At 38.8% G+C, this 25,614-nt stretch overlaps 2 protein-coding genes, 1 long non-coding RNA gene, 2 other non-coding genes and 1 pseudogene across 5 annotated transcripts; 4 read left to right on the forward strand and 2 right to left on the reverse strand.

Annotated features, from left to right (window-relative positions):
• Positions 1–9,848, reverse strand: clptm1 (CLPTM1 regulator of GABA type A receptor forward trafficking). Its single transcript, XM_034547813.1, has 14 exons — positions 9,717–9,848; positions 7,302–7,435; positions 6,572–6,695; positions 6,211–6,369; positions 5,896–6,013; positions 5,716–5,801; positions 5,337–5,457; positions 4,970–5,214; positions 4,273–4,366; positions 3,974–4,164; positions 3,448–3,543; positions 3,098–3,233; positions 1,825–1,992; positions 1–1,184 (listed from the first exon to the last, which is right to left on the reverse strand). The coding sequence occupies exons 1-14, from the start codon at positions 9,765–9,767 to the stop codon at positions 997–999; spliced, it is 1,911 nt and encodes a 636-aa protein (XP_034403704.1). The 5' UTR covers positions 9,768–9,848; the 3' UTR covers positions 1–996.
• Positions 9,849–12,821: 2,973 nt separating this feature from the next.
• Positions 12,822–12,970, forward strand: LOC117742211 (annotated as a pseudogene).
• A 1,019-nt stretch (positions 12,971–13,989) lies between these two features.
• LOC117741603 lies at positions 13,990–18,901 on the forward strand. The gene is made up of 3 exons (XR_004610750.1): positions 13,990–14,080; positions 17,991–18,079; positions 18,341–18,901. It is a non-coding gene; the product is annotated as an uncharacterized LOC117741603 (long non-coding RNA).
• Positions 15,277–15,467, forward strand: LOC117742212. Its single transcript, XR_004610973.1, has one exon. It is a non-coding gene; the product is annotated as a U2 spliceosomal RNA (small nuclear RNA).
• LOC117742210 lies at positions 16,480–16,643 on the forward strand. The gene has a single exon (XR_004610972.1). It is a non-coding gene; the product is annotated as a U1 spliceosomal RNA (small nuclear RNA).
• Positions 18,902–19,056: 155 nt separating the features above from the next.
• Positions 19,057–24,060, reverse strand: tbcb (tubulin folding cofactor B). Its single transcript, XM_034548742.1, has 8 exons — positions 23,910–24,060; positions 23,578–23,816; positions 22,927–23,068; positions 22,713–22,856; positions 22,223–22,316; positions 21,707–21,898; positions 21,047–21,119; positions 19,057–20,941 (listed from the first exon to the last, which is right to left on the reverse strand). Exons 3-8 carry the CDS (start codon positions 23,044–23,046, stop codon positions 20,827–20,829), a joined length of 738 nt encoding a protein of 245 aa, XP_034404633.1. The 5' UTR covers positions 23,047–23,068; positions 23,578–23,816; positions 23,910–24,060; the 3' UTR covers positions 19,057–20,826.
• Positions 24,061–25,614: the final 1,554 nt, after the last annotated feature.

A 25,614-nucleotide genomic window follows, 5' to 3' on the forward strand; every position in this document is an offset into this window, starting at 1 on the left:
TTAAGTTTTACTAGAAACATGAGTGAATCAATTTAATATGTACGAACATGGAAACCTATTTGTTTCAGGATTTACAGCACTCAAAATAAAAACAAGAGACACACTGGAATTCTTCCAGCACACACCCGACTCTCCACTGTCTGTCAAGGTGATCGGTTTTGGAGCGTGAATGTTAAACAATTTGAAAATCAGACATCTGGTTGAGAGAGTAAAATTAAAATTAGACTTGCAAATTAGCTAATGCTACACAGATTTGACAACAGTATTATTAACATGACAAGCTGAGATTCTGTGCAGTTTGAGGACATACAAAAAAATGCTTCATAGACTGAAAAACTAAATTAAGTCATTGACAATATTAACATATTTATATTAATACCAGCAAGGCTGTTATTTTTTTATGTTCAAGTTTGGAACATTAATTATCTTAAAATTGAGGGTAGTAGTCACTGTCTCGTGGGTAGCGTCCTGTAGGGTCGTCCATCAGTCACCACATCTCTTTTTTTAACCTCCTTTCCAGGACCTTTCCAGTTTCCTCCAGCACTACTCACCACGTTCCAGGCAATCCGAAACACGATGCTCATGGAATGAAAAGAAAAATTCACAAGGAATCTACACAAAGTAGGAAAAAAAAAGCTAAACATAGCCTCTTTTTTTACTCTGTATTAAAAAAAAAAGTAGTATAACTGCAACGACTTCCCCTGTCAGACATTGTTACCCTCTGAAAAAACATACAGATACAGTACATCACGTTTTGTTTTACTTCACTTGAACTGCAAAACGAGAGGGTCGGGAACAGAAATAAGAATTTACCAAGTCTACACTGAATATGATTTTCTGTGGATCCACACAAAAATCATAGGGAACAGTTGAACTGCATTTTTTTTTTGTAGCGGCGTCCATGACAGCATAACAACGACTCCCCTCCCTGCCTAATTTCGACAAGTCCTCTTCGCCCCAGAAGTGCCAGGGAGGCCGATACAGGCGTTGTCTAGCCTAATCATTCTTCTTCTCCCCCTCTGGTTTGTCTGTGATGGCGGCGATGGCCGCCGTGGCAGGAGCAGCGTCTGCCGCTTCCGTGCCGTCGGGGACACGTTCCACTCCACTGGTGCCAAACTCGTTGAACCGGTTGGGATCAACCCGATAGATCCAGCGTTGGTAAAGGTAGACGAAGAACACCACGTCTGCAGGAAAGGAGACAGAGGTTAGTTAGTCCAGTGAGAATCAAGTATAATTAAAAAGCATTATTATTATCTAGAAAGACCGACTGAACACTTAACATCTAGTGAAAGAAGACAGTTAAGGGGGTAACATGACAGCATGTGAGCCTGTGTGAGGTTCTCTGAATGAAAATGAGCTGGCATTCAACCAAATTACTCCACACGGCTGTATTTAGTGGCAACATCTCCAATAGCAATGGGAACCCTGAAAATCAGTGACTAAGTTGATACTCGATGGAGGATGAACAATAACAAATGCTGTGACAGGCATCAAAGGCTGATGATGATATTCACCGTTGCTCTTTGGTTACAGAGAATCAAACACAAAGCGATGACTGATAATGTGTGTCAGGAGTCAAAACCAAAGCGCCCGGAAAGCAGGACAGTCTTTGAACTAATCTGTCTGGATTAACTGCCACAATGATGCGCAATGATTCAAACATGAAACACTGAAGCAAAAACACTGTAGATCTGAGCGTCACCAAGCTCCAAACTCCAAACTGGCTTCTTTAAAAGAAGTTAAATGGCTTTAAATGATTATTTAACTTTCTCTGATCTCAGTAAATTCATAAAAAGTGCAACATCTCTATCAGGGAAGACATACCATCTCTGAGGCATCCTATCCTGTACATCATGGGCATCTTGATGACAAAGGCAAACAGGTCATCAATAAAGGTGTTGAGAGCCTTGTAGGTGAGCATCCTCCATGGGAGGTGGGCCACAGACTTCATTTTGTAGTTGATGAATAGCTGTGGCGTCATTGTAATGAAACCTAAAAACCAAACACAGATATAGGAAGGAAGTCACCAGTTAGGAAATATAAGCAATTTTACACCAGGGCAATAAATTAGACAACAATCAACGAGACGAAGTAAAGTCTATTAATACACAGCACATTAGCAGAGGCTATTAGGAATTGGATACGTAAACATGAAAAGTGTGAAAACATTAGCTGCATGTACATCTACTGAGACTTGATAATTAAGAGAGTTAAAATAATCAGCTGAATCTCTGGCCTTTGAAAATAAAATTTATATAAAACAGGAACAAATTCCATAATACATTAAGAAAATGGAGGAATAGAGAAGAATGAGTATAGAACAGATGTTGAATTTGAACCGTTACAGTATATTAGAGATAAGTTATAATCTTAACAAAGACATGGAAAACGTGTCTGTGTTGGCTCATCTAAAATGATTGTCCATGTCAACAAAAATATGTTAGGATACAATTTATTTGTATATAAAAAATGTTTTACTCCATTATTTTGTCATTTCATATGTTTTTAATACATTTGACTTACCATCAATAAAAAAAACACAGATAGCCGTCAGCAATAACTTCTTGTAAACTTCTGTTTTTGGAGTATTTACATGATTTTTTTTTCTGTTTGGAAGGCCGACAGATTTTAATTTATAGGCAGTAACAGTGGTTCTCAACCTTTTGTTTTTTTCTGTGCCATCAATGTCGGATTTAATATAGAATATATAACATTCATTTTTTTAAACTTACAATTATATTTATGATAAAAATCTCATGTTCCCCCTGGAGTGCCTTCACATACACACATGAGAACCACTGCAATAACATACTGTATACAACAGTGTTCTCTGCATCATTTCATGTACATTAGCTAATTCATGGGAAGTTACATTGCACACGGATAAATTGTAATGGGTTCATTTTCTCCTTTTTCAGTTGAGCTATAATGTATTTAGTTTTACCATTACATTAAGTCCCATTTATGTGTCAATAAACGATGCAAAAATGTTCACCTCCTGGCAATCAATATAAATATTCTTCTAAAAGGAAAAAAACACACAAGACAAAATTATACTTATTCGAATTACATATATAAATGCTTCAGACATACTTACCAAAAGTTAACAAGAAGCCATAGAGCATGCTGAGTACCCATGAGTACCAGCCTTTGTGCTCTACGTACAATAGACTGTAGACAGCATAGCAGCCAAACAAAGGGTAGAGCAGCCACGACAGGTACTTGAAGGCCATCTGTTCACAGGTCAAGAGAGAAAAAGGTTTGAGAAGAAATGTACTTTTATGAAAAGCAAATCACTAATATTGTATATGACATGCTTGTGTTACTGAATTCATCCCAACAGAGAAATATTCATTGAAGATTTCCCTTTTTACAGAGACACCCTTGTGGCACATAGCTTAACGAACGTGGCCGGTATTAAGAGTTCTGAGTATTGGTTTTACTTACATCGTCGTAGATTTTGGTTGAAGACTGCACATATGTTGACTTGTCGTTGAATACCAATCTTGGCAACACCCCTGCAATTTTGTTCTCTCTGTCCAACTAGAGAAATACAAACAGAGGTGGTTACTGTTATGTGGAAATAATAGCACAACATACAGTAGAAATACACAGGTACAATAGGTTAGCAAAAGGAAAGTTTAAAAAAGGTGTGAAACTAATCGTCAATTGCAATTGTTAGGCTTTCTAAAGTCAGTTTAGTAGAGATTCCAACTGGACTGACTTCAATCCAAACATAAATCATAAAACATTCACTGGTTAACTCCCAATTTTTTGGTTGAAGATGAACTCCATGAAATAGGCTGCATTAAGTTTGTCTGACATTTAGAATATTTGTTAAAGACAGAGGACAGGAGTCTACTGGCTTATTTTTTTATAATTCAAATGTTAAACAATAAAAAAACAAATGTTAAACAATTAAAAAATGTTATACAATATCTTGCATGAAAAAACAAGTGATGCTCCGACTTACCTTGACGTCCATGACCTTTGTGATTTTCCACAGGTCAATAAGAAGGCCGATGAAGACGCTGACCTGCACCACAAAGTTAGTTTCGTTGTCCAGGATGTACAACAGCACGACTAGAGACTGGAAGACTCCAAATATGATGGATCGCACAGAGAGGCCTTCGAGAGACTGTCTGCTGTTCCAGAACTGGATATCTGAGAGGGAGATGGTGGCGAGTTGAAGCTGAGGCGTTCACAAACACAGTGCAATCTATATTTTGTTGTTGTCATCTCCTCATTACAGACAGGCTGCTAGGACCTTACCATTCTTGAAGGCAAGAAACTCGAAAATGCTGTGCACAATGGAGACAACAATGGTGATTCCCAGCAGATACGGGTTGGTTTCCAAAAGAGCCACCTATAAAAAAAATGTAAAAAAAGAGTGTTTTTAATCTTAAATTACAGATGTAAGTAGTTGTAATATAGTAAACCTGTCCAGGCATTCTGGGTGATAATCAGAAATAACCAATTATACTAAACTAAACTATACTATTGTGATATGTCAATGCCAACTAATATTATTGTATATCAGTACAGGCTATTCTACAAGGTGCAATATTGATTGTAAGACAATCAAATGCCATAACAAAACATGTTGTGTAGTAGACCAATAATTTATTTTCACTGCCATATAAAAGTGCTTTCGGTGCCAGACACTTATGGATAGCTGAGCTGCAAGTAAAGATGTAGTGAACAGTAATTAATAAGTCAAACAAAGATAATCTGTAGAAAGCAGAATTGCTTGGGAGTTAACATGACAGTTGAAACAGTACAGCTGCCTCAAAGTAATTTAAATATCTTTTTAAAATCTAAATATCAACACAAATCTAAAAAAAATGATATAAAAAAATGGAAAAGCACTATAAATACAGCAAGTTTCTATGTAAAGCCCGCAATAAGGACACAGCATACTGCTATTCCCTTTTTTTCAGCTTTCCGTCCGTGCCCCTTGACGTCTTACCTTGACAGAGTCTTGGTCTTCATCAGACTGCTCGTAGGTGTCATCAGGTAGGAAGTTCCACGGTGAACGTGCATTTTGGGCAGCGTACAGCTGCCAACGCCACAAGGAAAGTGGGCAGTAGGCGAGGCGCAGTGGGAGTGTTGTCAGGGTATCGTTGATGGGAAAGTAGTCCTTCTGAAGGTTCCAGTAGTCATTGAAGTAGACAATGGGATAGTAGTCTCCACTTACCGCATCAAACTTAACATCTAGTGATAGAAGAGTTGAAATGTCAAAGATGGTTTGACAGAAACAGAACTTCTAAGAAAACAACTATTTAAACAGCTGCTGTAGTTGGGCCCTGGCAAAGAGGGGGGTGGGCGGAACTTACGTTGGTCAAGAGGAGGGGGAACAGAGCCCTTAACCCAGGCAGTGTGGTCATCCACCATGTTAATGGTGAGGTTGGGGTGCCAATGAGAGATGATCTCCACTGGACCATGGCTCTCTGCTCGCTGTAAGAAACAGATTTGATTTGACATGTCAGCGATGAACTGCAACGGCATTGTATTCTATTGATGATAGGACCAATAGAAAGTTAAATCCAACTAGTCAACCAATTGAGTTTTTAAAATGTATTTAATTTAGTTAAATGTATTTATATACTTTGCCCACATACACCGATATATCTGCAATAAGACAATATCAGTGCCTGGTCAATTTATCGGTCTACAATGTACAAAATAATTTAAAAATAAAGCAAAAATATCCACCTTGATCACTTCGGGATCTGCTTCTGTCTCGCCCGTTAGCAGATTCTTTGTCTTCATAAACTTTCTTCGCTTGAATTTATTTAGCACTGAAAGAGTATAAACAAGTTAGAGTTAACACTTAGAAATGATCAAATATATTTTTAGGTTATAACAATTTGTGCGTTTTCCATGTGTGCTTACTGCGTGTTGAATGAACTGTTGCCAGTCTGCGATATTGCCCCTTGCGTTTTGGGTCTGGGTGGAATCCACTTTTAGTGAAGTAGATGTGCATGTAAAGGGAACCATTCAGCTGCAATGTCTGCAAATACACACCAAACAAAAGTATTAGAGTTTCAGTCAAATACACATTACAAATCGGTCAAGTTTATAGTTGCCTCACCAACATCAACCTCATATCTTAAACAAATACCTGATCCCTCTCACAATCCATCTACTGTCTGTCACCTCTCTCTTCAGATGTATCACTTTCACATTACACCTCCCAGTCATCCTCACCTCTGGGATCTCCATATCCTTATGGTGCTCGTAACAGCCATCCCCGTTCTCGCCAATGGTCCAGTCTCCGTAGACTAAGTCCCTGTGGAACCAGAACAGGGCTTCCGTGTTGTTGAAGTCTGAGAACACCTCCTCTGGGGACAAATACACATACAGGTCCTGCAGGGACGGTAAGAAAAGTGTTATTGAAGTGTCATAGGAGAGCGCAAGTCAGTCAGAAAGGAAGATATAACATTGGTTTGCTTTCAAAATAGTTCAGGAGATTAGTGTGAGGAATGATTAAGAATAACCAGCTTCAATTCTATTAAAAACAACTGTCCGTGTATATAAAGGCAATAGACAGAGGGGACACGTGTAATACCATGAGGGTGTCCTTAGGGAACAGGTTCCTGCTGGGTACTCTGGGTGCCCCGGCTGGGGTGTTGGGGTCTGGAGTTGAAGGCCCTCGACGGAACCAGCTACTGATCGCCCAGATTATGAAGATTCTGGAGAAACAAGTGGAAACAGAGTCAGTAGAAAAGAAGATCTGGTTCATAAGGGACGAAAGACAAGTTCAGACAAAGAAACGCAAATAAAAGAAAGATGACAAAAACATAATAGGAGAGCAGTAGGTGATGAGTTGGATTAATACTCAAATGTGTATGTTAATGGCCAAATACTGGGTAGAAAACTCAAAGTAATTTGTTTTGATCTTTTTACTTGCGAGCTGAAGAGCTGCTACAGGAGGATGAAACCACAAGGAAGCTAATCTGATCAAACTGAATGCAGTCATACCGCATTACATTCAGACTAAGTGACAGGTCATGGTATGGGTTAAACAGACATTCAGTTGGACCATTCAATTGCCAATTGGACCATGAAAAAGGAAGTCTAGGCATGGATATTCACTGGCACACCAGAACCCCATAAATATAGCCCCTTGTCTGGAGAGGCTTGTCCGTGGTCCGACAGATAGACGTTGGGTTCCGAAGTTGGTATCTTGTTAATTATTATATCCATAGTGTCAAAGTAAGTTTTGATGTGTGGGCTGGCTCTCCATTTATAAAGAGAGGGCGAGCCAGCCAGATTAAAAGACAACAAGAAAAACTAACCTGAAGAGGACTCCTTTAATGACCTGCCATGCATTAGGTGGTGGTTGCGGCGGCGGCTGCTGAGGATCCAGTGCATTTTCAGCCGTCTGCACAACCTGGCCATCTGTTGTTGCAGTAGTCCCATTACTGCTCACCTACACCCAAACAAACATGGTCAGTGGAGCTGAAGAAGACACTTTACTGAAAGCCCAACATGGTAATATGATATAGTATATTCTACAGGGGACTGATTCACCCTCAATCTACAGTCAGACTGGGAGAATATAGTACATTTTTAAAGATTGATGATGTAGATAAACTGACAAAAGTATAATTAATCCACACATGGCAGATTTGACCATTAATTAGCTCGATAAAACAGTATCTCACTAAACATTCTCACTCTAGCTTCTCAAATATGAAGATTTGCTGTTGCTGTTTTAATAAAAAAACGTTAATCAAGTATATAGGTTTAGACTGTTCTGGTAAGAAAAAAACAGACTTAAACTATCTGATGTTTAACAAAATGTTGAAAAGACTGACTGATTAAAATAATTAAAAATTACAGCAGGATATATAAAGACGACGTATGATGGGCAACAAAGCTGAGATTTTATTTCTAAAAACCGTTAACTAGTATGATCTCTTGACCCAATAGAACCTTTGTATCGTGCGATACACATTAGCATTTTAAATATCAGTAAAATACGTAATTAGTTTGCTTCAGTGTGTCCCCACACCCACCCCTCCAGCAAGGCCACATTCTATTCAAGTGACACAATACACAAGTGTATGCCAAGTCATATGACTGATTCACTATCTAAACATCTAATCTCCCCAATTGTCCCCAGCACAACGGAGACCAGAAGTTGGTCTCCAGAAACAAACAACACTTGAGGGGAAAAAGACATTTCCGCTCAGCAGGTTATTAAGGTGCCAATAGGGCCAAGAAATGACTAAATGAACATCGGAAATGTTAAGGTTTGTGATAAGCCACCGGCCTAGCACAATCACAAACTGAATTTCAGGCCATTAGGTGGCTCAAAATAGATATTTTCATCCTCAATGCTATGTCCTTTTGTGTTGTAATAGAAGCAATTATGTTATCTGAAACATGGATATCTGTCTCTTGAAGGGATCAACGTAATAACCATTACACAGACGGATCATCAATATATGCTCTACAAGAGAAACAAGGTTAGCGGTTCGGGCTTAAGATAATCATTTACAATTTACACACACTGAACAAGGATTAACAATTAACCACCTATTCAGGGTGCAGAGTAAATGCGTTTTACTGGATAGTGTGTCTGAAAAGACACGGGCCAACAGTCCAGATAAATCAGTCTTTTACGGAAGTGGAGATTGCTCTGGTCAAATCTATCACACAAGCTGACAGTGGTGGTAAGAGAAGGATCTGGAAATGACAACCTTCGGGGCATTTCTGAGACTCTCAGAGATTTGTGGTTGCTTAATCTATGCTGCGCTGTGAGACTTTAATGTAATGATAATGACACAAGAGGGTTACTGGGGTTACAAAACAATAAAAAGGTACATAAAGAAAGTATAATCTAATTCTGAACAGATTCGACTGACAAAAAAAAAATGTCTGTCTTGGTCTCAAGAGTAGAGATACCAGACATTTCCAACAGCTGCTTGTTTTATCTATATGTTTTGTCACTAGACATGTCGTGTGCGTGTGTTTGGGTTAATACAGACGTAAATGAGGCAGAGAGGAGACCAGTGGTTGGCCTCTGGAGGGTGATGATTCATTTTGACCGGTGGTAACTTGTGACATCCGTCACTCAGGAAATAATTGCTAGTATTGTCCCAATTTCTTAAAATAAATACTATTTAAAAACCCTCTAGAGAGCATCGTCCAGGGTTAAACCTTTTTGACGTTGTCTACATGAGATAAATCATCTCATTTGACAATTTTACCAAGAACGGCTGCCAGATTTTCCGTGAGGCGGACAAAACGTGCCATGACTGTAACTAAAGAAAGACGGTGTGACAGTCGCGATGAGTCTGTGCGAGCGGCTCGAGACCGGCCTGCTTAGTCAAGCTCCGTTGTTCAGGTACGGGCCTTGTGATAGCGGACTGACACACCGCAGCAGTCCGCTGGCTCACACCGACACACATTGAGTTCACGAAAAATCACGTCACTTTTGAGTTATTTTACGTCTTTATATGGGTTTTAGCCGTTAACACCTCTGCCCTTTAGCCGACAGTCCCGTTTTCTCAGCACCCTGCTAACAGCAGGAGGGGGTCGTTTTAAAACCAACCGGCACTGAAATCGTCACTGAGGCTCGTGCAACGGTCGGTTACACGTTTAAATATTGACGGTCCCACACTCAACGGTCCAACAGATACAACGGGCCCCTTCCCCTGGAGGAGACGCGTACATGAGATAATAAGATTGTCATTCATTTTTACCTCGCCGTTGCTCGCGGTAGCTATAGTTGCTTCGCTCTCCTGCGTCGCCATCTTCCCTTGTCTCTATCGCGCACACGCCACACTGCTGCCTGGGAAACTGTGCTCCGTCTCGCGAGAGGACAGTTTGAAGCGTCATTGCAGTGACGTGCGTCTTCAGGGGAGCGACACATATTGTAAGGTGCTTTTTGTGACACGCAGCAGTTATGTGTCATGAAACGGCATGACACATAAGTTGTCCGATAGAAGTAACGATGTGGGCCGCCATACAGTCCTGGTGTTTGTTGCGCAACATGCCATTGATATCATGTGGTGTATGCGTTATGAAGCATAACTTTAGAGTTTAAAAAATATCACAAAAAGCACCAAAGGTATACAGCTTTGTATTGGGAATCTTTCAGCCAATACAGATTCAATATTGGTTTGAAAAAGATTAAGCAGTTTAGCGAATTGAAAGAAAGGGCCTGAGATTGCAGCCAAATGTATTGTTGCATTATCTACTAAGTTAATATTCTCTCAGTGAAGTGGGTCAAGCATTATGGCACCAAATATCGCCCTGGTTTATTAGTATGTGTGGAGGTATGCCAGTATTTTGTAAACTCAGGATTGTTATTGTGATAGAAAAGCTTTATTTCTAACCAGTGGATGTTCAAATGTTAATATCAACCATAAGATTCCTTCCTTTTTATAGTTCCATATTGCCATCTAATTCAGCCTTGAGCAGTGTTTTAAGTGTGAAGGCTTTGTTGCTGATTTTTTATATGGACCATAACAGATTGTTTCAGTGGCGTTTTTGGTCAAATTTTAAGATGTAGATATTTGCTTGTGTGCTTCAGGGGGTAATCTAGGTAGCAGAATGAGATGGAGCTGCATAACCAATAAATGTGGCTGTTTGTATGAAACTTAATTATAAAACCCAACTTTAATATTAGATAACGAAAATTAATCAAATATTAGTTATTTAATAATGTTCACCATTTAGCTAAATTAAAAGGTGTTGCTGGTCTGGCTGGGGTAATCCTACTACAATATATATCCACCCAAAGAAAGTTCCCATGTATTTTCCTCAGGGTGTTGTTTTTGATGTTTAGCAATATTTATAAGGGAGTTATCGTTATTCAATTTATATTCATCTTTTTTATCATCTGCCAAGATACTGATTAATTCCAACCAAGATATTTGAGCCCCGAGGACCGTCTTCTATTCCACCAAGTGCTAAAATTAAATAAATTCTAATAAGATTCACAGATGTTATATACTTTATCTCAATCTATCTAGTATGAAAAATGCTTGCAGTTGTTGGGAATGGTCTCTGTGGACGGTGCTTTTCTGTTGTTCTTTTAGCATCAGCAACATCATTTCACATGTACACTATACCACAGAGACACAGATTATATCTCCAACTGCAGGCATTTTTCACACATAAGCTTAAAAATGTGTATATTTTTTAAAAAATAATTTGAATACCTGATGAAATAAGCTGTGGCAAATAAAAAATTAAAACAAATAGTTACAGATATAATATAAGACATTTAACCACATTTAAATAGTATTTCAAATGAAAAATGACAACCCTATATTTTTCCCAGCAGCAGATTGTATTAATGCAGCAGATCTGTTAAAGCCTAAAAAACAACAACATGACAACTCATTCAGTGGACAATTTGATAGGATTTTGGTTTGAATTGCTAGGTAGATTCGAGATGATGTTGATGTTTGTTCTATGGCTTGAATTGTTCGCATGTAACCTCTAAAAATGCACTTTAAATACACAATTTTCAGTGTTTCCAGTAATTAAGATTTTACTCAAAGAACAATGTTTTTTCCATCTTTTAAACTGAAAGTGAGGTTTCATTGTTGCACAATGTAGCACAAATGGGAGTTACACTTGCATCTTAAAACCTAAAGATAATGAAGAATGTATTTTTATATTTTTAATACATTGTTATTAAGACACGGAAATAATGGTGTTCTTGTTTTTTCACCTGCAAACTCACCTGTCAGTGGTGAGCTTGTTCCACCACTGAGGAGCCAGGACAGCAAACATTTTGTCGAGTGATTAGCTCGCAGTGACAGAGGTACAAGCCGATTGGTAGATGCCGAGCAGAGTGAACAAGCTGGGGTGTAAGATTAGACCATGTCCTGGATGTAGACGCGACCCGATCTGTAAGCAGCACGGTACCAACAACCAATGTTTTGAAACGGATGCAGGAAGCCACTGGTAACCAGTGAAGGGAGCGGAGTAGTGTGAATTTAGGGAGGTTGAAGACCAGTCGAGCTGCTGCATTCTGTATGAGCTGCAGAGGTCGGCTGGCCTTAGCAGGTAGACCTGCCAGGACAAAAAACAGAAGCTACATTTTCTTTGCCAGTTGTTTGTAACCAAGTCACTTAATCACCTTTGTGTGTTTCCAATAGGAGAGCTTCCTCTGTCACTGGCTGCCTGCACCAACCAGTCCAACGTTGTTTCTTTCCTCATAGAAAACTCTGACAGAAGAGTTGATATTTTGACCCAATTTTAACTTAAAAATAACATGCACAATGTGAATAACCCAATCCTAACAAATAACCACAAAGATGTGGCCTGTAAACCAGTGTTTGCCCACAAGAGTGTTCCTTGAGAGGAGAAAATGCACCCAAAGTGCAAAATGCCCTCGGTCTTCCTGTGGTGACAGTGAAACACCTATTTTGGTCATGTCCAGCTAGGGGTGTCTGGTCACTAGTGTCACCATGGCTGCAGGCGTTGTACAGAAACCCTGTTAGCTATTTCAAATACATCAATCTGATGAGGTAATTAAATGGTGGGCTATCATTAACTGTGTAAAGGAGAGTCTATGGAAAGCAAGAAATGTATGGGTTATGAAATAATACTGCATCCCACATGGAATTGTTGTAAAATCTAGTTTGAACATCTTTACTGATTATATGTTAAAAGACAGGTCAACAACAGAAAAGAAAAGAAAAATGTCACAGTAGAGAGTCCCCCAAACCCCCTTATACTTAAATTTGTTTAAGAATGTGTAATATGTTAAAGTGGAAAAAGATATGGTAAGTAGTGTGCACAATGTGTAACAGGAACCTGAACAATTTATTTTCTTGAATGAGCCTTGGAAATGTCACATGTACTGGACTAAATAAACGTCTAAAAGTGAAATTGGTTCACCCAGGGCGAGGCTTGGCCATTGCATTGCGGCTGAGCTGACCTCTGCGAAGACTGCATCATTTGTGGTAGTGGGGGACTGCGTTCGCGCTCTCCCCTGATAAAGTGTGCAATATTAATTCAAGAATCATCTTCACCAAAGTAGCAACGGTTTGGCCTTCATCAATGATGATAGCAAAACTGTTTCTCTTAATAAATTGTCAAAAGATTGGATGTTGACAGCTGTGAAGCAGGTAGCAATTAGATTATGAAAGAGACTTTTATCTTAATTTTGAGAGACTGACGATGTGCAGAAAACATTACAATTCTTTGTCCTGTACCAATAAAACACATGTCACTCACAGGTCAGACTGCCATTGAGAGAAGGAGCTTCGACCATGTGAAACTGTCAGTTCAAAAAGGAGCAGATGTTCAAGCCAAAGCCAATGGGAGTTTCATTCAGCCTAATGCAGGACAGGGTTTTTATTTGTGTGGGTAATTTCATCCAAAAAAACAACAACCAGAAGCTACATTTTCTATGCCAGTTGTTTGTAACCAAGTCACTGAATAACCTTTGTGCATTTCCTATAGGATAGCTTCCTCTGTCACTGGCTCCCTGCCAAATAGAAAACTGACAGAAGAGCTGATATTTCGACCCAATTTTAACTTAAAAATAATCTGCTCACTTTTTCCGTGTGCTTTTTCAATAAAGAATTATATTTACTGATATGGGGTAGCGGTGAAGCCTTAAAACGGTGAGGGAATAGTCACTGGTTTGGTTTTATGCTAGAGTCAAAGTGCAGCATACAAGAGCAGCACATTGAGAACACAAGATGGAATTATACACAGTATTTATGGCATTGGACACAATAATTTGTGGTTCTTCAACCTGTTGTGCTCCCTCTGTAAATAGTGTTGTCTGGTCTGAATCGGGTATGCTGTTTACACATGGAGACTATTGTGATGTGGTTTTTCATGTATTGTACGAATACACAAATACATTCATGTATCATTTGTTTTCATAACCTTTTCTATACGAATAGATTAGTATATAGTATTCCTTAACAAGAAGGCAAACTTCTTTTTTGTTCAGAATATAATATCACAACATCCAGATGGCTATAAGCAGCTCCAGATGACGTCATTTTGCACACGGTCAAGCGCACGTGAGACATCGCTGCTGTTTGAGCAGGAATACCTCACCAATTAGCATTTATGAAGGCAACCTCCAGTAAGTTCACTTTGAATAAATTCCTCGACATATTATATAGAAACAATAGAGCGTGTTTATTAAGACAACAGTTGTTAGGAAGCAAGTAGTGTTCGGCTCTTTCGAGGTGTTTCACCGCAGCACCTGTGTTTTGATAGTGCTAGCTAACGGTTAGCTAAGTTAATACTAGCTGCGAGCTAGCGTGTCTCGATACAGTCTTGTTTTTTATGCTACATTTTTAACTATGCGCAGTAAAAACTGAGTCGTGTCAATACTCGTATTCGTCAGGCTGCCATGTTCGCTTCAGTTTAACGTCGGTGTCGACTTTCAGCCCCTATAACAGCTGGTTAACGGTACTTCACGACACGTCCATGTTTGTTCCTATCACAGTATTATAACACGAGGTAATTAATCCAGCGCATTACACTAACAAACCACTGCAGTTGTTACACTGGAAGATAATTAAGATCGTTGACCGACAATGTCAATTTGTTCAGATTCAATTTGGTGCAGTTTCGTGCGCTGGTGTGAAGAAGTTGGTCAACACTCGTACAGCGTAGTATTTACGTCTTATTCTGCTATTTCAGCGGGTTAAAACTTAGTTCAGGACTATAACTGATCTGTAGACCTCACTATGAAGCTAACGGTACACATTTGGACGCTGGCCTCTTCTTCATTATGGACTCCTGAATGTTTATATTCTGCTTTGGATGATCCGGGGACTCAAATAACCAGTGAACGACTGCATTGCTGGGTTTTCTTCTGTAATAGAGGCTGAAGACGGTGAAATGTGCGGTTAGCTCTGCTCTCCACTAGAGACGGAGCTCCAGTTGTTGTCGTTCAGGGAGTTTTGAAGCGGAGTTATATCACTTTTTCTCCACCACACAAGTTCACGACACGGTATTTAAGAAATGACATACTTTTATAAACATCATATGAATCTCAACGTGTGTGCAAGTCGGGAATTATATGTATCGTGTTTCTACTTCCTATTGGACGACAGCGTACCACGTGTTAGGAAATAAACAAGAAGCTGAATCTGCGAACACAAGTTTAAAGTAAATATCGCAAACGAAACAACGTCAGTAGTACATTATTACTATTGTACATTGTTCCTGCTTCATATGGTGACCCAAAAAGTTGTAGTTCAGTTCCCGACCCATCAGTGAGATTGACTGTGTGGAGAATGCGTTGCTCGTCTGCGGCTGTGTCACGTCATCGCTTCTCGGCCTTTTGGCTAAGATCAAGTGTAGTATCTGTTCTTATCAGTTTAATATCTGATACGTCCCCTATCCGGGGACCATATATTAAATTGATTTTTGGAATAGGGAGATGGAATAGGGGCTTGCTCCGTCCACTCCACGCATCGACCTGGTATTGCAGTACCTCCAGGAACGGTGCACCCCCTAAATGTGTTTAACATTATATTTATTAGCTCCCTCAGAGTTATATATTTGTCGTTTTACAGAGTGCCAATGTAATCTTTAAATGCTTTAACTCCATTTAGTATGTGATGGAAGTTGCTGTTATAGACGTTTAACTGCTCAGTGAGAAAAGGGGTTTCATTTAATACAGTGCTGAGTTCACAGTTCTCTCCCCATTTGAGGACAAATGGAAAACATTCATTTATTTACTCACATTGATTAAATCTGTTGTTAGACTTCATAATACTCATTTCCCAAGAGGAAACATTCGGACAGCTCGGTTTTCTCTTGTGTGGTCTCACACAAAAAGTTGAGTAATCTAAGACGTATCATCGTTATTATTTGGTTGTTAGCCATACACTGTATATCCAACCAGTTGCCAATTCATCAAGTTGGCCTCGCTAAACCTAAAGCAGTCTAATACAACAGACCTGCAATAAATCCTTCCTTCATGAAGGTAATCCCGTCTATTGTAGAACTGTATTCTTTATATTTGCTAAACAACCAGCGTTGTTCATACTCCAGACCAATAGGCTGCAGTATGTCAGTAGCGCACCAGCAGTAAACAAAGAAACAGGAAGTGGTTGTAATGTGAGAGAAACAGAAAACATGTGCTCTGATTCTTTCCTCTGAATTTAAAATGTAGGTCAAACTACTTTTGACAGCAGTTTTAATTTGCTTAGTCTTAATTGAACTCACTGTTAAACTGTTAATCTTTAGTTGGAGATAAATAGATACAGCTGGTGACTTTAGGTTGGCTTTTGATATAGAAATACAGCATTGCATGATGGGAAATGTACCCATTATTTTTCAAATACCATGCAACGCTAAATAATCTTTGTCAACCTAATAACACATAACTTTCCTCCATATTAAATTCCTGTAGGTTATCAGGCCTCTTATAGTCTGTATTCTTGGTAATATCTATATTTTCAGCACCATCAGTCAACACGGTATGTCTGTGGAAGAGTGCCCGGCCTCGGATGTGTACAACTCATACTTACCTGGCAGGGGAGATACCATGATCAAGAAGGTGGTTCACCCAGAGCGAGGCTCAGCCATTGCACTCCGGTTGTGTTGACCCCTGCGAATTCCCCAAATGTGGGAATCTCGACTGCATAATTTGTGGTAGTGGGGGACTGCGTTCGCGCTCTCCCCTGATAAAGTGTGCAATATTAATTCAAGAATCATCTTCACCAAAGTAGCAAAGGTTTGGCCTTCATCAATGATGATAGCAAAACTGTTTCTCTTAATAAATTGTCAAAAGATTGGATGTTGACAGCTGTGAAGCAGGTAGCAATTAGATTATGAAATAGGACAAAATATAATCCTTCAATGTTATTAATATACCCTCGCACATATATTAGTTTCAATTCATACCAATTGAGTGAACGATCCTCTAGAGCTTTGGTTCTCCAACCTTTTCTGTCATGCTCCATTTTGGAGGAAGAAAAATCTTCATGCCCCAACAAAAAGGGTTCGATGATCAATTTTTATTTTCCAGTCGTGCTTTTTCAAATAATAGAAGACAGAAAATTGCAATCACTTTCAATTAAACCAGTCACTTTGGTAGAACAATGCAAATCAAGTTATATATGTGCAAAAAAGCACTAATATTTGGCAACAAATAGCTTATTGGGGCTGCAATTAACCTGTTTTGCACTGGATATCTTTTCAAGATAATAACAATAAAGTGCAACCTGTGAAAAACAAAACAAGTTCAAATATTTGGCAATAAATAGTTTTACTGAGTTTTACACTGCATATTTTTTCAAAACAACAATAACGTGCAACCTGTGCAAAACCCAATTCGTGCAGATATGTGTGAGCCATCAAGTTTTATCAGTATTAGTGGCTGCAATGAGCTTGCTTTCCACTACAACTCTTTTTAAAACAGGGTTGCAGGCTTGATGTACGTTATGTCCGCCTACTTTGTACTTTTGTAATATGTGAAGTTCTCAATAATGGTCTTTCTGCATTTCCCCCTGCGCCCCACCTGTAATACCACTGCGCCCCACTAGAGGGGCGCGCCACACAGTTTGAGAACCACTGCTCTATATTGAAATGTACATGGATAGTCAAATTCTGTCTCAGTTTGAAGACCTCAAGCACAGCCTGGATTATTTGCTAGATGCAAGACACATTTCTAAGGAAATTAGATCATTTTTAAATGACGCAATAGTGAAATACGGGTTAAAGAAGCTTGTGACTGAAAAAGTGCCAATTCAATCCCTAGGTGGATGAATTGAAAGAGCAGTACCCACCTTGAGCAAGGCACTTAATCTGCAGTGGCCGGCAGATCAGACTGGTCGTACTCGTCAGCATTGCTCTAAGTGAAACTGGACAGTTAAATAAAGTCACGATTTATACTCTTAATAATAATTTAGTTGAAGTCATTGTATTTTCTAAGGGTACCATAGATTGGAAATATTCTACAATTTCTAGCCATTCTTTTTGTCATTATTGATGTTGAGGCATATTTAAACAACTGTAATCTTTTTACGCAGGCGACAAGTGCTGTCAAACCTAAAAGGGCTGCCGTCCTCTTGACATCCTACTTGAAGAAGGTGATGGGCATCTCACTTGGAAGTATATGGTAAGTCAGGGTAATTGCATTTGCCAGCCACATGTACTGTCTTGTATTACACAAAATGTTTTAAGATCCTAATGTCTCTAATAGTTACTACAAGTCATGGTGACAGCACAAAGAACTCAGTTCATACCTGTTGAATAGGTATAGAAAATGTCTATGATTTTGAGTATCAATACAAATGCTGATTTAACCTCATACTCGACTGAATGCCAATAAGTATGTTATATAAAAACATATCTTTATTTTTCTCATATTTTCTTTCAGTATACAGGACATCAAGGAGATGGCATCCTGAGAGACTTGAAGATATCCACCATGTGCATACACATCATCAACAACTGGGGTGGAGAAGCTGGATATTATGATGACATTGACATTAATGCTGGAGGAGTAATCATTCTGGACCACACTGGATCTGTTGCCTGAGCTCCTTGCGATGAGGCCTGGAGTCATATGCACTAAACATGTGAATTCATTCAGAAAGTACTCTTGCGTTCCTCCAAAGTACTTGGCTCAATGCTGGACTTGTGGATTTCTTCAACCGTTTATCTAGACTCCGCTCTATCTCAACCAATTATAACTTTAAAGGCTGCCTATGTGTTAATTCATCAGTACAATTCTACCTACAAGATAGTATCTCTCAGAAAATTGTCATTCTTCATGAGTGGTTTAACTTTTGATATTTCAAGTATATTCTGCTGATAATACTGCTGTACCATGAATATTATGAATACTGTATATGCACAATATACATGTCCCGTTGTCTTAAATGCAGCATCCAGGCTCATTGATTTTTCAGCTAAATAAAGTAACGTTGTTAAATAATGCCTTCTTTTTTTCCTCACAAAACCCAAATTTGCCTTGTTATGCCCTCTGAGGCAATTGTTAAGTATAGATTAAGGGTAATGAAGTTAGTCTCTGGCAAATGGTCTGTATCATATTACATGTACAAATCATAACATCTTAATCATACGCTCCTGAACTGGCAAATCATTTTTATTAATATGCATTACTCTTTAGCACATAGTAACACCAGCACCTTGGAAAATAAACAGTTTGTAAAGCTAAAGAAAAGTAATGGCATTGCATTGAAAAGAAACCACAAAGGATAATTATTCTATTTTTCTTCTGTAAACTTCAGATTATGAAAAACCATGTTGCAGTTGCAATAGTGTCACATGATTGGACAAGTAACATGAATAAAAACATAAATAAGGCATGTCATTCATTTTCAAAAGCAGTGTGTTGTGATTATAATGGAGAGGTCAGTTAACTGGAGTGAACCTTTCATGTTTGTTTTTTTGTGTTTTCAAATATGTCTTTGATAGCCAACCTGTTATATACATATAATGGAACAATATGAGAACATTTTAAACAGATGAGAAACATGTGTACTTTAGAATTCAACTTCCCGTTATATGAACATTACTTAAGCCACCCAACGGATCAACAAACTGCAATACTATATGATGAATAAAAAGTGACAACAAAGATTGCAATTAAACTGCATAAAATGTGTCATGCTAAAGTGGAACTGCAGACCTAGCTCCATTAGGTTTCACTAAAAATGTAATGTTATTTTAAATTAATAGCCACATTTAGTATTAGATTGAGGACTTTTTTAAAACACCATTTGGCATCAAATTCCTTTACAGGTCATTTTCAATCATCACTCCATAATTATTAAATATTTTCTTGGTGTTTGTCACCCATATAAAGGAGATCTCAATTAAAATGAAGCGCAAGTTAATACATTGCATTTGCTCAAACCCACTTAAATATCACAATTGTAAGATTAAGCCATACCATTTCAAATGTTATACTTCAATATAAGCAGGACACATTCAACTGCAAACAATTTAATTTTTAACGAGAGGAAATTAATCAGGGAAAGGGAATAGCACATTATTTCCATTTAGAAACATACAAATTGTGTTTTACATAGCACAAAATGAATGAAAATGACAAATATATTACAGACTTTGTGCACAACTGTAGCTTTAAACAGCGTTGTTGCTCTGCGGACTATCGAGTCTGCTGTTGGAGATTTATTGTTCTTTCCTCAACTGTAAATGTATTGTCTGCCAAAAATGAGCGAAATATGGTGGAATGAGTTTGACTATTAAGCACTGTTTTTATTCATTGATTGGAAAATGTTTCTCCAGTTTTACCCAATTGGAGGTATGCATGTGATGCCATGTTAGTCTGGAATATACGGTACAATGCCAGTTTGTAATCAATGTCGGGGCTTTTTCCTTTGACCACTAACAGTCTTCAAAAAAATCCAGTTATAAACAGTTATATACAATCATCTTTGTTCAAACTGATACCAACTAAATGGAGGAGAAATTAAGTTATCTAAACTGTTTCTATAGACTTTTTAAGATGAAATATAAAACTGCCATGTTGAAAATAAGTACTACGAGAGCAAGTAAACTGAATTGAACAGAAGTGCATGAAGTGAAATACCACATATGTTGATTATGCTGTTTACATGTAAACCTTGTTAGTGTAAATATCCTGAACTATTATCATCATATTCATCCCACAAAGATGTACTACCTGACATTCACATCTATCAGGTTGGGTTGGCGTTAGTGAGAGGGAACTTAAACCAAAAGACCTTTTGACTCCACTCTTTAGTACATAGCCTCTAGAGTTGCACAAAACACAAATTGAAATTACAACGTCAATCTCTGGTTGGTGAAAGAACCATCTTGAGGTTCTGCCACCTTTGTCACATTACAGTCCTACATCTCATCTAAATCGTAATTCTCCTCAGGAAAGTCTCCCACAGTCACACTCAGGGGCTTCACAAATCCACCATATTTGTTCTCGCATTCAAAGTATCTCTTTCCGGCAACGCTGTGGGAACACAATTCAATAAAAGATGTGGTCAAATGCAAAATCAAGACCAACGTGGTCAACATTGTGCATAGCTATATAGACTTTTTTATAAAACACTCTTACGTTCCATCGTGTTTTCCCAGGGGCTCATCGTACTTCACACCAACCCAGTGGCCTGGCTTAAAATCAGTTGTACCTGTAATGGATGTGGTAAAATGATTTGTTACCCAATGTGCTTAGTCAAGATCCTTAATTTACAGTTTTCATGAAACTGCCAATAATAAGTAAAAAAAGAGAGCAAAAGCAGTGCTGGTTAATCATATTCTCTTTCACTGAGCAAACTGAACTACCAGGAACAATTAATTACTTGGAATCAGTATTTATTTTTTGGACACAGACATTGTTCCGGCTTAGTGTTTCAAAATTAAAGCTTGAGGATGCTTTTATTCACGCCAGATGACAGATTTTCTCCTTAACAGCCTATCCAATAGTTAGTCTTCAATGTGTAAGAAGGGTTATCATTCCTCCCCCAAGGTGCTCCTGAAAGCTCGGCCTTTGGTGTATTTATTGGTAGCTAGCCCCTGCCATCGCTGTATGAAGGGGTGTGAATGACATGTAGTGTAAAAGCGCTTTAAGACGTCGTAAGACTAGAAAGGCTCTATAGAAGAACAAAATAATTTACCATTTAATAGTGCATCATAAATTACTGCTCGGTTTGTTTTTAAAAGATTTTCTGTCAATGTCCTAAAGAATGTAAACCAGCTATGAGTTATCCACACTTACCAACATACATGACTGTGGCCAGCTTCATGGGTTGCTCAGGGACCTGCACTTTGCATCTGCTGCCAACAGATAGAGCATCAGCAGCAGCCTCCTGCTCAGCCATCCGAGCAGCAACCTCAGCTTTCTTCTTGGCCATTTCTTCCTCATTGAACTGACCAACAGCATGTTTCTTCATGAATGACCTTGCTGAATCTGAAGGAAAGGTAAGTTGGATTATAAACACAAAGCATATTACAAATTGAATGCCGCAGAACGTCTATTAAATACGACGGGATGATTCCTTTACAACATGTGTAAATTGTAAGCATACTAAAAAATAGTTTTTATTTGGAGTTAATTATCAACTTATTAAATCAGCTAAAATGTATTTACTGTGTGGCTATAATGTTATTCTTTGCTGCTGCCATTGCCACATTTCGTACTAATACAAGGGCAAATATATTATTTATTTAATATCAAAAGTTTATGCTATGAAAAATACAAATTCAAGAGAAGCTTTAGTATGTCAAACCATACCCGTTCTTTTATCATAGGCGTCATCTGGTAGTTCAAACTTCTCCACTTTGGAAACATCAGTGAACTCGCTGATCTGACCACTTTTATCAATAACCTGTGATTCAGGATGAGATAGAAACACTTTCTTTAAAAAAAAAGAAGACCACACCAGAATGTGTAGCCAATAACTGCAAATCACACAAGCTTCAAATAAGCAGGTAATAATGATCTTTTTGTCACAATTTTACATCATTGTTTTACTGCAATCTTTATACAATGAGAAGTTTCCAGGCGCATGTCTTGGGGAAACAAAAATGAAATATGCTAAATATATGCTAAAAATGTCAAGGTATGTTCTCTGAAGCCAATCTGTTTTTTGGTTGCAGGAAGACAGAGTTGGATTTGGAACCAAAAACCGATTTAAAAACCTGCTGTTCCTTTTTATTACTACAATATGACAGCAGTCTGGGCCACTATATTAAAAGAGCTTCTGAACCGAGCAGCTACATACATGTATTCTGCAGTTATCATCCACAGGATAGGAACCCAGCAAAGCTTCACCGTCATCCATTTTCTGCAGGAACATGTCAGAGACACTGAACAACTCCAGGTCCATGCAGGAGGGAGATGCGCCCACAATCATCTCCAATTTCCCCTATTTACAACATGAGTACATTAGTAAAGCATCTTTTGAGAAGTATATTGTATAATAAATAGAGTCTCACCTTTAGTTCTGCTATACTAATCCCTCTGTTGAACCTGCGTGCCACCTCAAAGGAGGAGATGGTGTTTGTGAGGCGCACATTCACAGTGGGATTGGTAACTACCGTCATTCCGCCGTCCATGATGCTGGGTGTATGTCAAATACTGAAAACAATAGACAAAACAATGGGGCATATCAGCCAATGGCAGTTAAACTGATACTACATCCCACAGTTGCACACAAACACAGTGAATAGGTAATGTACTCGTGTCCTCCTGTTGCAGTGTTCAGAATATGAATAACGTTACCTGACAGTGAGTAACATTTGAGCCTTTCAACCTAATGAAAGGACTATGAAGCCCCACATAAAGAGAACTAACGTACGCCCAAGACGTAACTTAGGTTAACTAGTTAGCTGTTCCCCTGATAACTTACTTTCTCCAATATTAGTCTGTTACAAAGCACGTCCTCGTGAAATACTAATGGGTTTAGTTAACGTGGTAAATTACCATCTCCCATGTGTAACGTCACATGTTTAGTTTAGTTAGCTGCTAGCTGGTTTAGTTTAGCTAGCCACGGGCTGCGTCACAGATAGCGGTTTGTGTAGCTAACAACGGCTGAGTCACGTTAGTTACCGTAAACACTCTTGACGGACACACTTCCATCACCTTACCTGTAAACAACGTGTTCTGTCAGCTCGAAGCGGATCACCCGACACAGTACGCAGCTTTCAAAACAGAGGAGTGGCAGAAAGATGTTCAGACGCCTCGCGACGCCGCTCTAAAAACCACGTGACCTGCCCGGGGACCCACACATCAGACTCGCGCGTGGTTTTCTCATCGAAGGAGTCCTTCTCACGCGCGCAGTCTGGGGTTGTGCACCAGTATCGAACGAACGACTGGTGATCCATTACTATAATTGATATGGAAGCAATACATTACATTCTGAGTAGTATCACGTTAAATTACAATATGGGATCAATATGTTAATCACGTGAAGCAATACCGATGAGCTGTTTCTTTTCTTTTTTTGCCGTGTCATGAGCATTGAAATCGTGAGCCATTTTATTATGATTTGCTTCGGAAAGCTTCGAGCCTTCATCACTACCTGTCCTTTGTGTCACCATTCCCTTAACACCATTACGTTTAAAAGAAGATAGTGCAAGTCACTCTGGCATCAGCGTCATGCGGAGTACAGCAATATCTGCCAGGCACAGCGCTGGAACGTTCTGCCCCGCCCCCCAGACACGAAACGCACCAATCACATCGGGGAATAATGAAATCAACCAATAGGGTTACGATACAAAGGGGAACGACCTGCGTCACCGCCTACTCACCGGTGGATGGAGACGATCGAAAAAACATCATCGAACAAAAGTGAATGTGACAATTAAAACAACCACTTCGTGGCGCTATCTACCAGTTTAAACCATGATGAACAAAGACGGAACAAAGTTTATTTTTATGTGGACTATTGTAAACATGACAAATGAAAACAAGTCATTTGCCAATTGTATGGAAGTTAATGAGTCTGTAATAAGAAAAGTATAATGTGCTATGTGTTAGACCGACAAGGTGTGACCTAATAAGCAACTTGATCTCAGGCTCAATAATGACCAGCAAAAAAAAAGTTTAGATCCACTACAATCTTGGCTTTTGTACAATAGCTGATTTTGCACACACCCTTACTGCCCAGAATAAAGTATTTTGTGTGTAATGTATTGGAAATTATATTGCTGCAATTTGTGTGAGGTATAATCAGTTTAACCTGTCCTTTGTAAATGCTCAATTTATAAATTCCCAAACAAATGTCTTATTGCCAACAATCTCCTTGCCTGGAAAACTGTCCTTTACTTTAATCATGGACATATTTCAGTCGACCAAAGTATTCAATGTGCACAGACTAGAGCGTGTATGGGCAGACAAGAGGAGATAAATGAAAGCTGAGAGCTTTAACCAAACACCTGACTGGGAGGAGCAGCTGAGACAAGCCCACAGTCCCCCAGCAAATATTTACATTCCTATAGTTGTTGATGGAGACAAACCTGCCTCATGCATGACTTATACCTGCAGGTCATGCTCACATATTTGTGGTATTTCTATAAACATGCCGAATTCTGTGTCTTACACACAGTTGCGCATTAATGTCTGTGCTTCAGGTTAGGGCCTGTGCATATAAAGCTTTCAGTTTAACAAATAGCTCAAATTTAGGTAAGTCATTTATTTTCTGAATTTACCTACAATTATTTATCTGACAAATAGAGAGTATCACAGTGTTGGTTTCATTCAGTGCAGAGAGACGTTGCCACTAGCATTTGATGCACTGAAATGGGCTAAGTGGACGTTCCAGGATGCTTTCTCCTTTTAATAAGCATGATGCGCATCTGTTTCAAAATTCAATTACTAAGCACATCACAAATGTAAATCCTGCTATGTTAAGACTTACTTGTGTGTGTTTTACTGACATTATTTGCTTTAAGAAACCACACCAAACCCTGGGATCCGGTTGGAAAACTGGGATAACATGACCAAACTTACCTGAATAACCACAGAGACACTGCCTGATGATGAAATGGGACACATTCCTTACACTGTTTGATGTGAATCTCCTGAAAATACTTGCTCAAGGGGTGTTAGGTTAGTGCATGATATGAAATTTAAACTCAACTAAACAATAGATCAATTAATCACAGAAATAGTCAGCTGAATAA

Source organism: Cyclopterus lumpus, chromosome 13 (assembly GCF_009769545.1).
Source record: "Cyclopterus lumpus isolate fCycLum1 chromosome 13, fCycLum1.pri, whole genome shotgun sequence".
In the NCBI taxonomy this organism is placed as follows: Eukaryota; Metazoa; Chordata; class Actinopteri; order Perciformes; family Cyclopteridae; genus Cyclopterus; species Cyclopterus lumpus.

Coding starts and splice junctions, on each gene's coding strand:
- tbcb (XM_034548742.1), bottom strand. CDS start 23,046: ATGGACGGCGGAATGACGGTAGTTACCAATCCCACTGTGAATGTGCGC. Junction 22,857..22,926: donor TTAGTATAGCAGAACTAAAG/GTGAGACTCTAT, acceptor TGTTGTAAATAG/GGGAAATTGGAGATGATTGT. Junction 20,942..21,046: donor CTGGGAAAACACGATGGAAC/GTAAGAGTGTTT, acceptor GTGTTCCCACAG/CGTTGCCGGAAAGAGATACT.
- clptm1 (XM_034547813.1), bottom strand. CDS start 9,767: ATGGCGACGCAGGAGAGCGAAGCAACTATAGCTACCGCGAGCAACGGC. Junction 5,215..5,336: donor TCCCCCTCCTCTTGACCAAC/GTAAGTTCCGCC, acceptor TTCTATCACTAG/ATGTTAAGTTTGATGCGGTA. Junction 3,234..3,447: donor CAACCAAAATCTACGACGAT/GTAAGTAAAACC, acceptor ACCTGTGAACAG/ATGGCCTTCAAGTACCTGTC.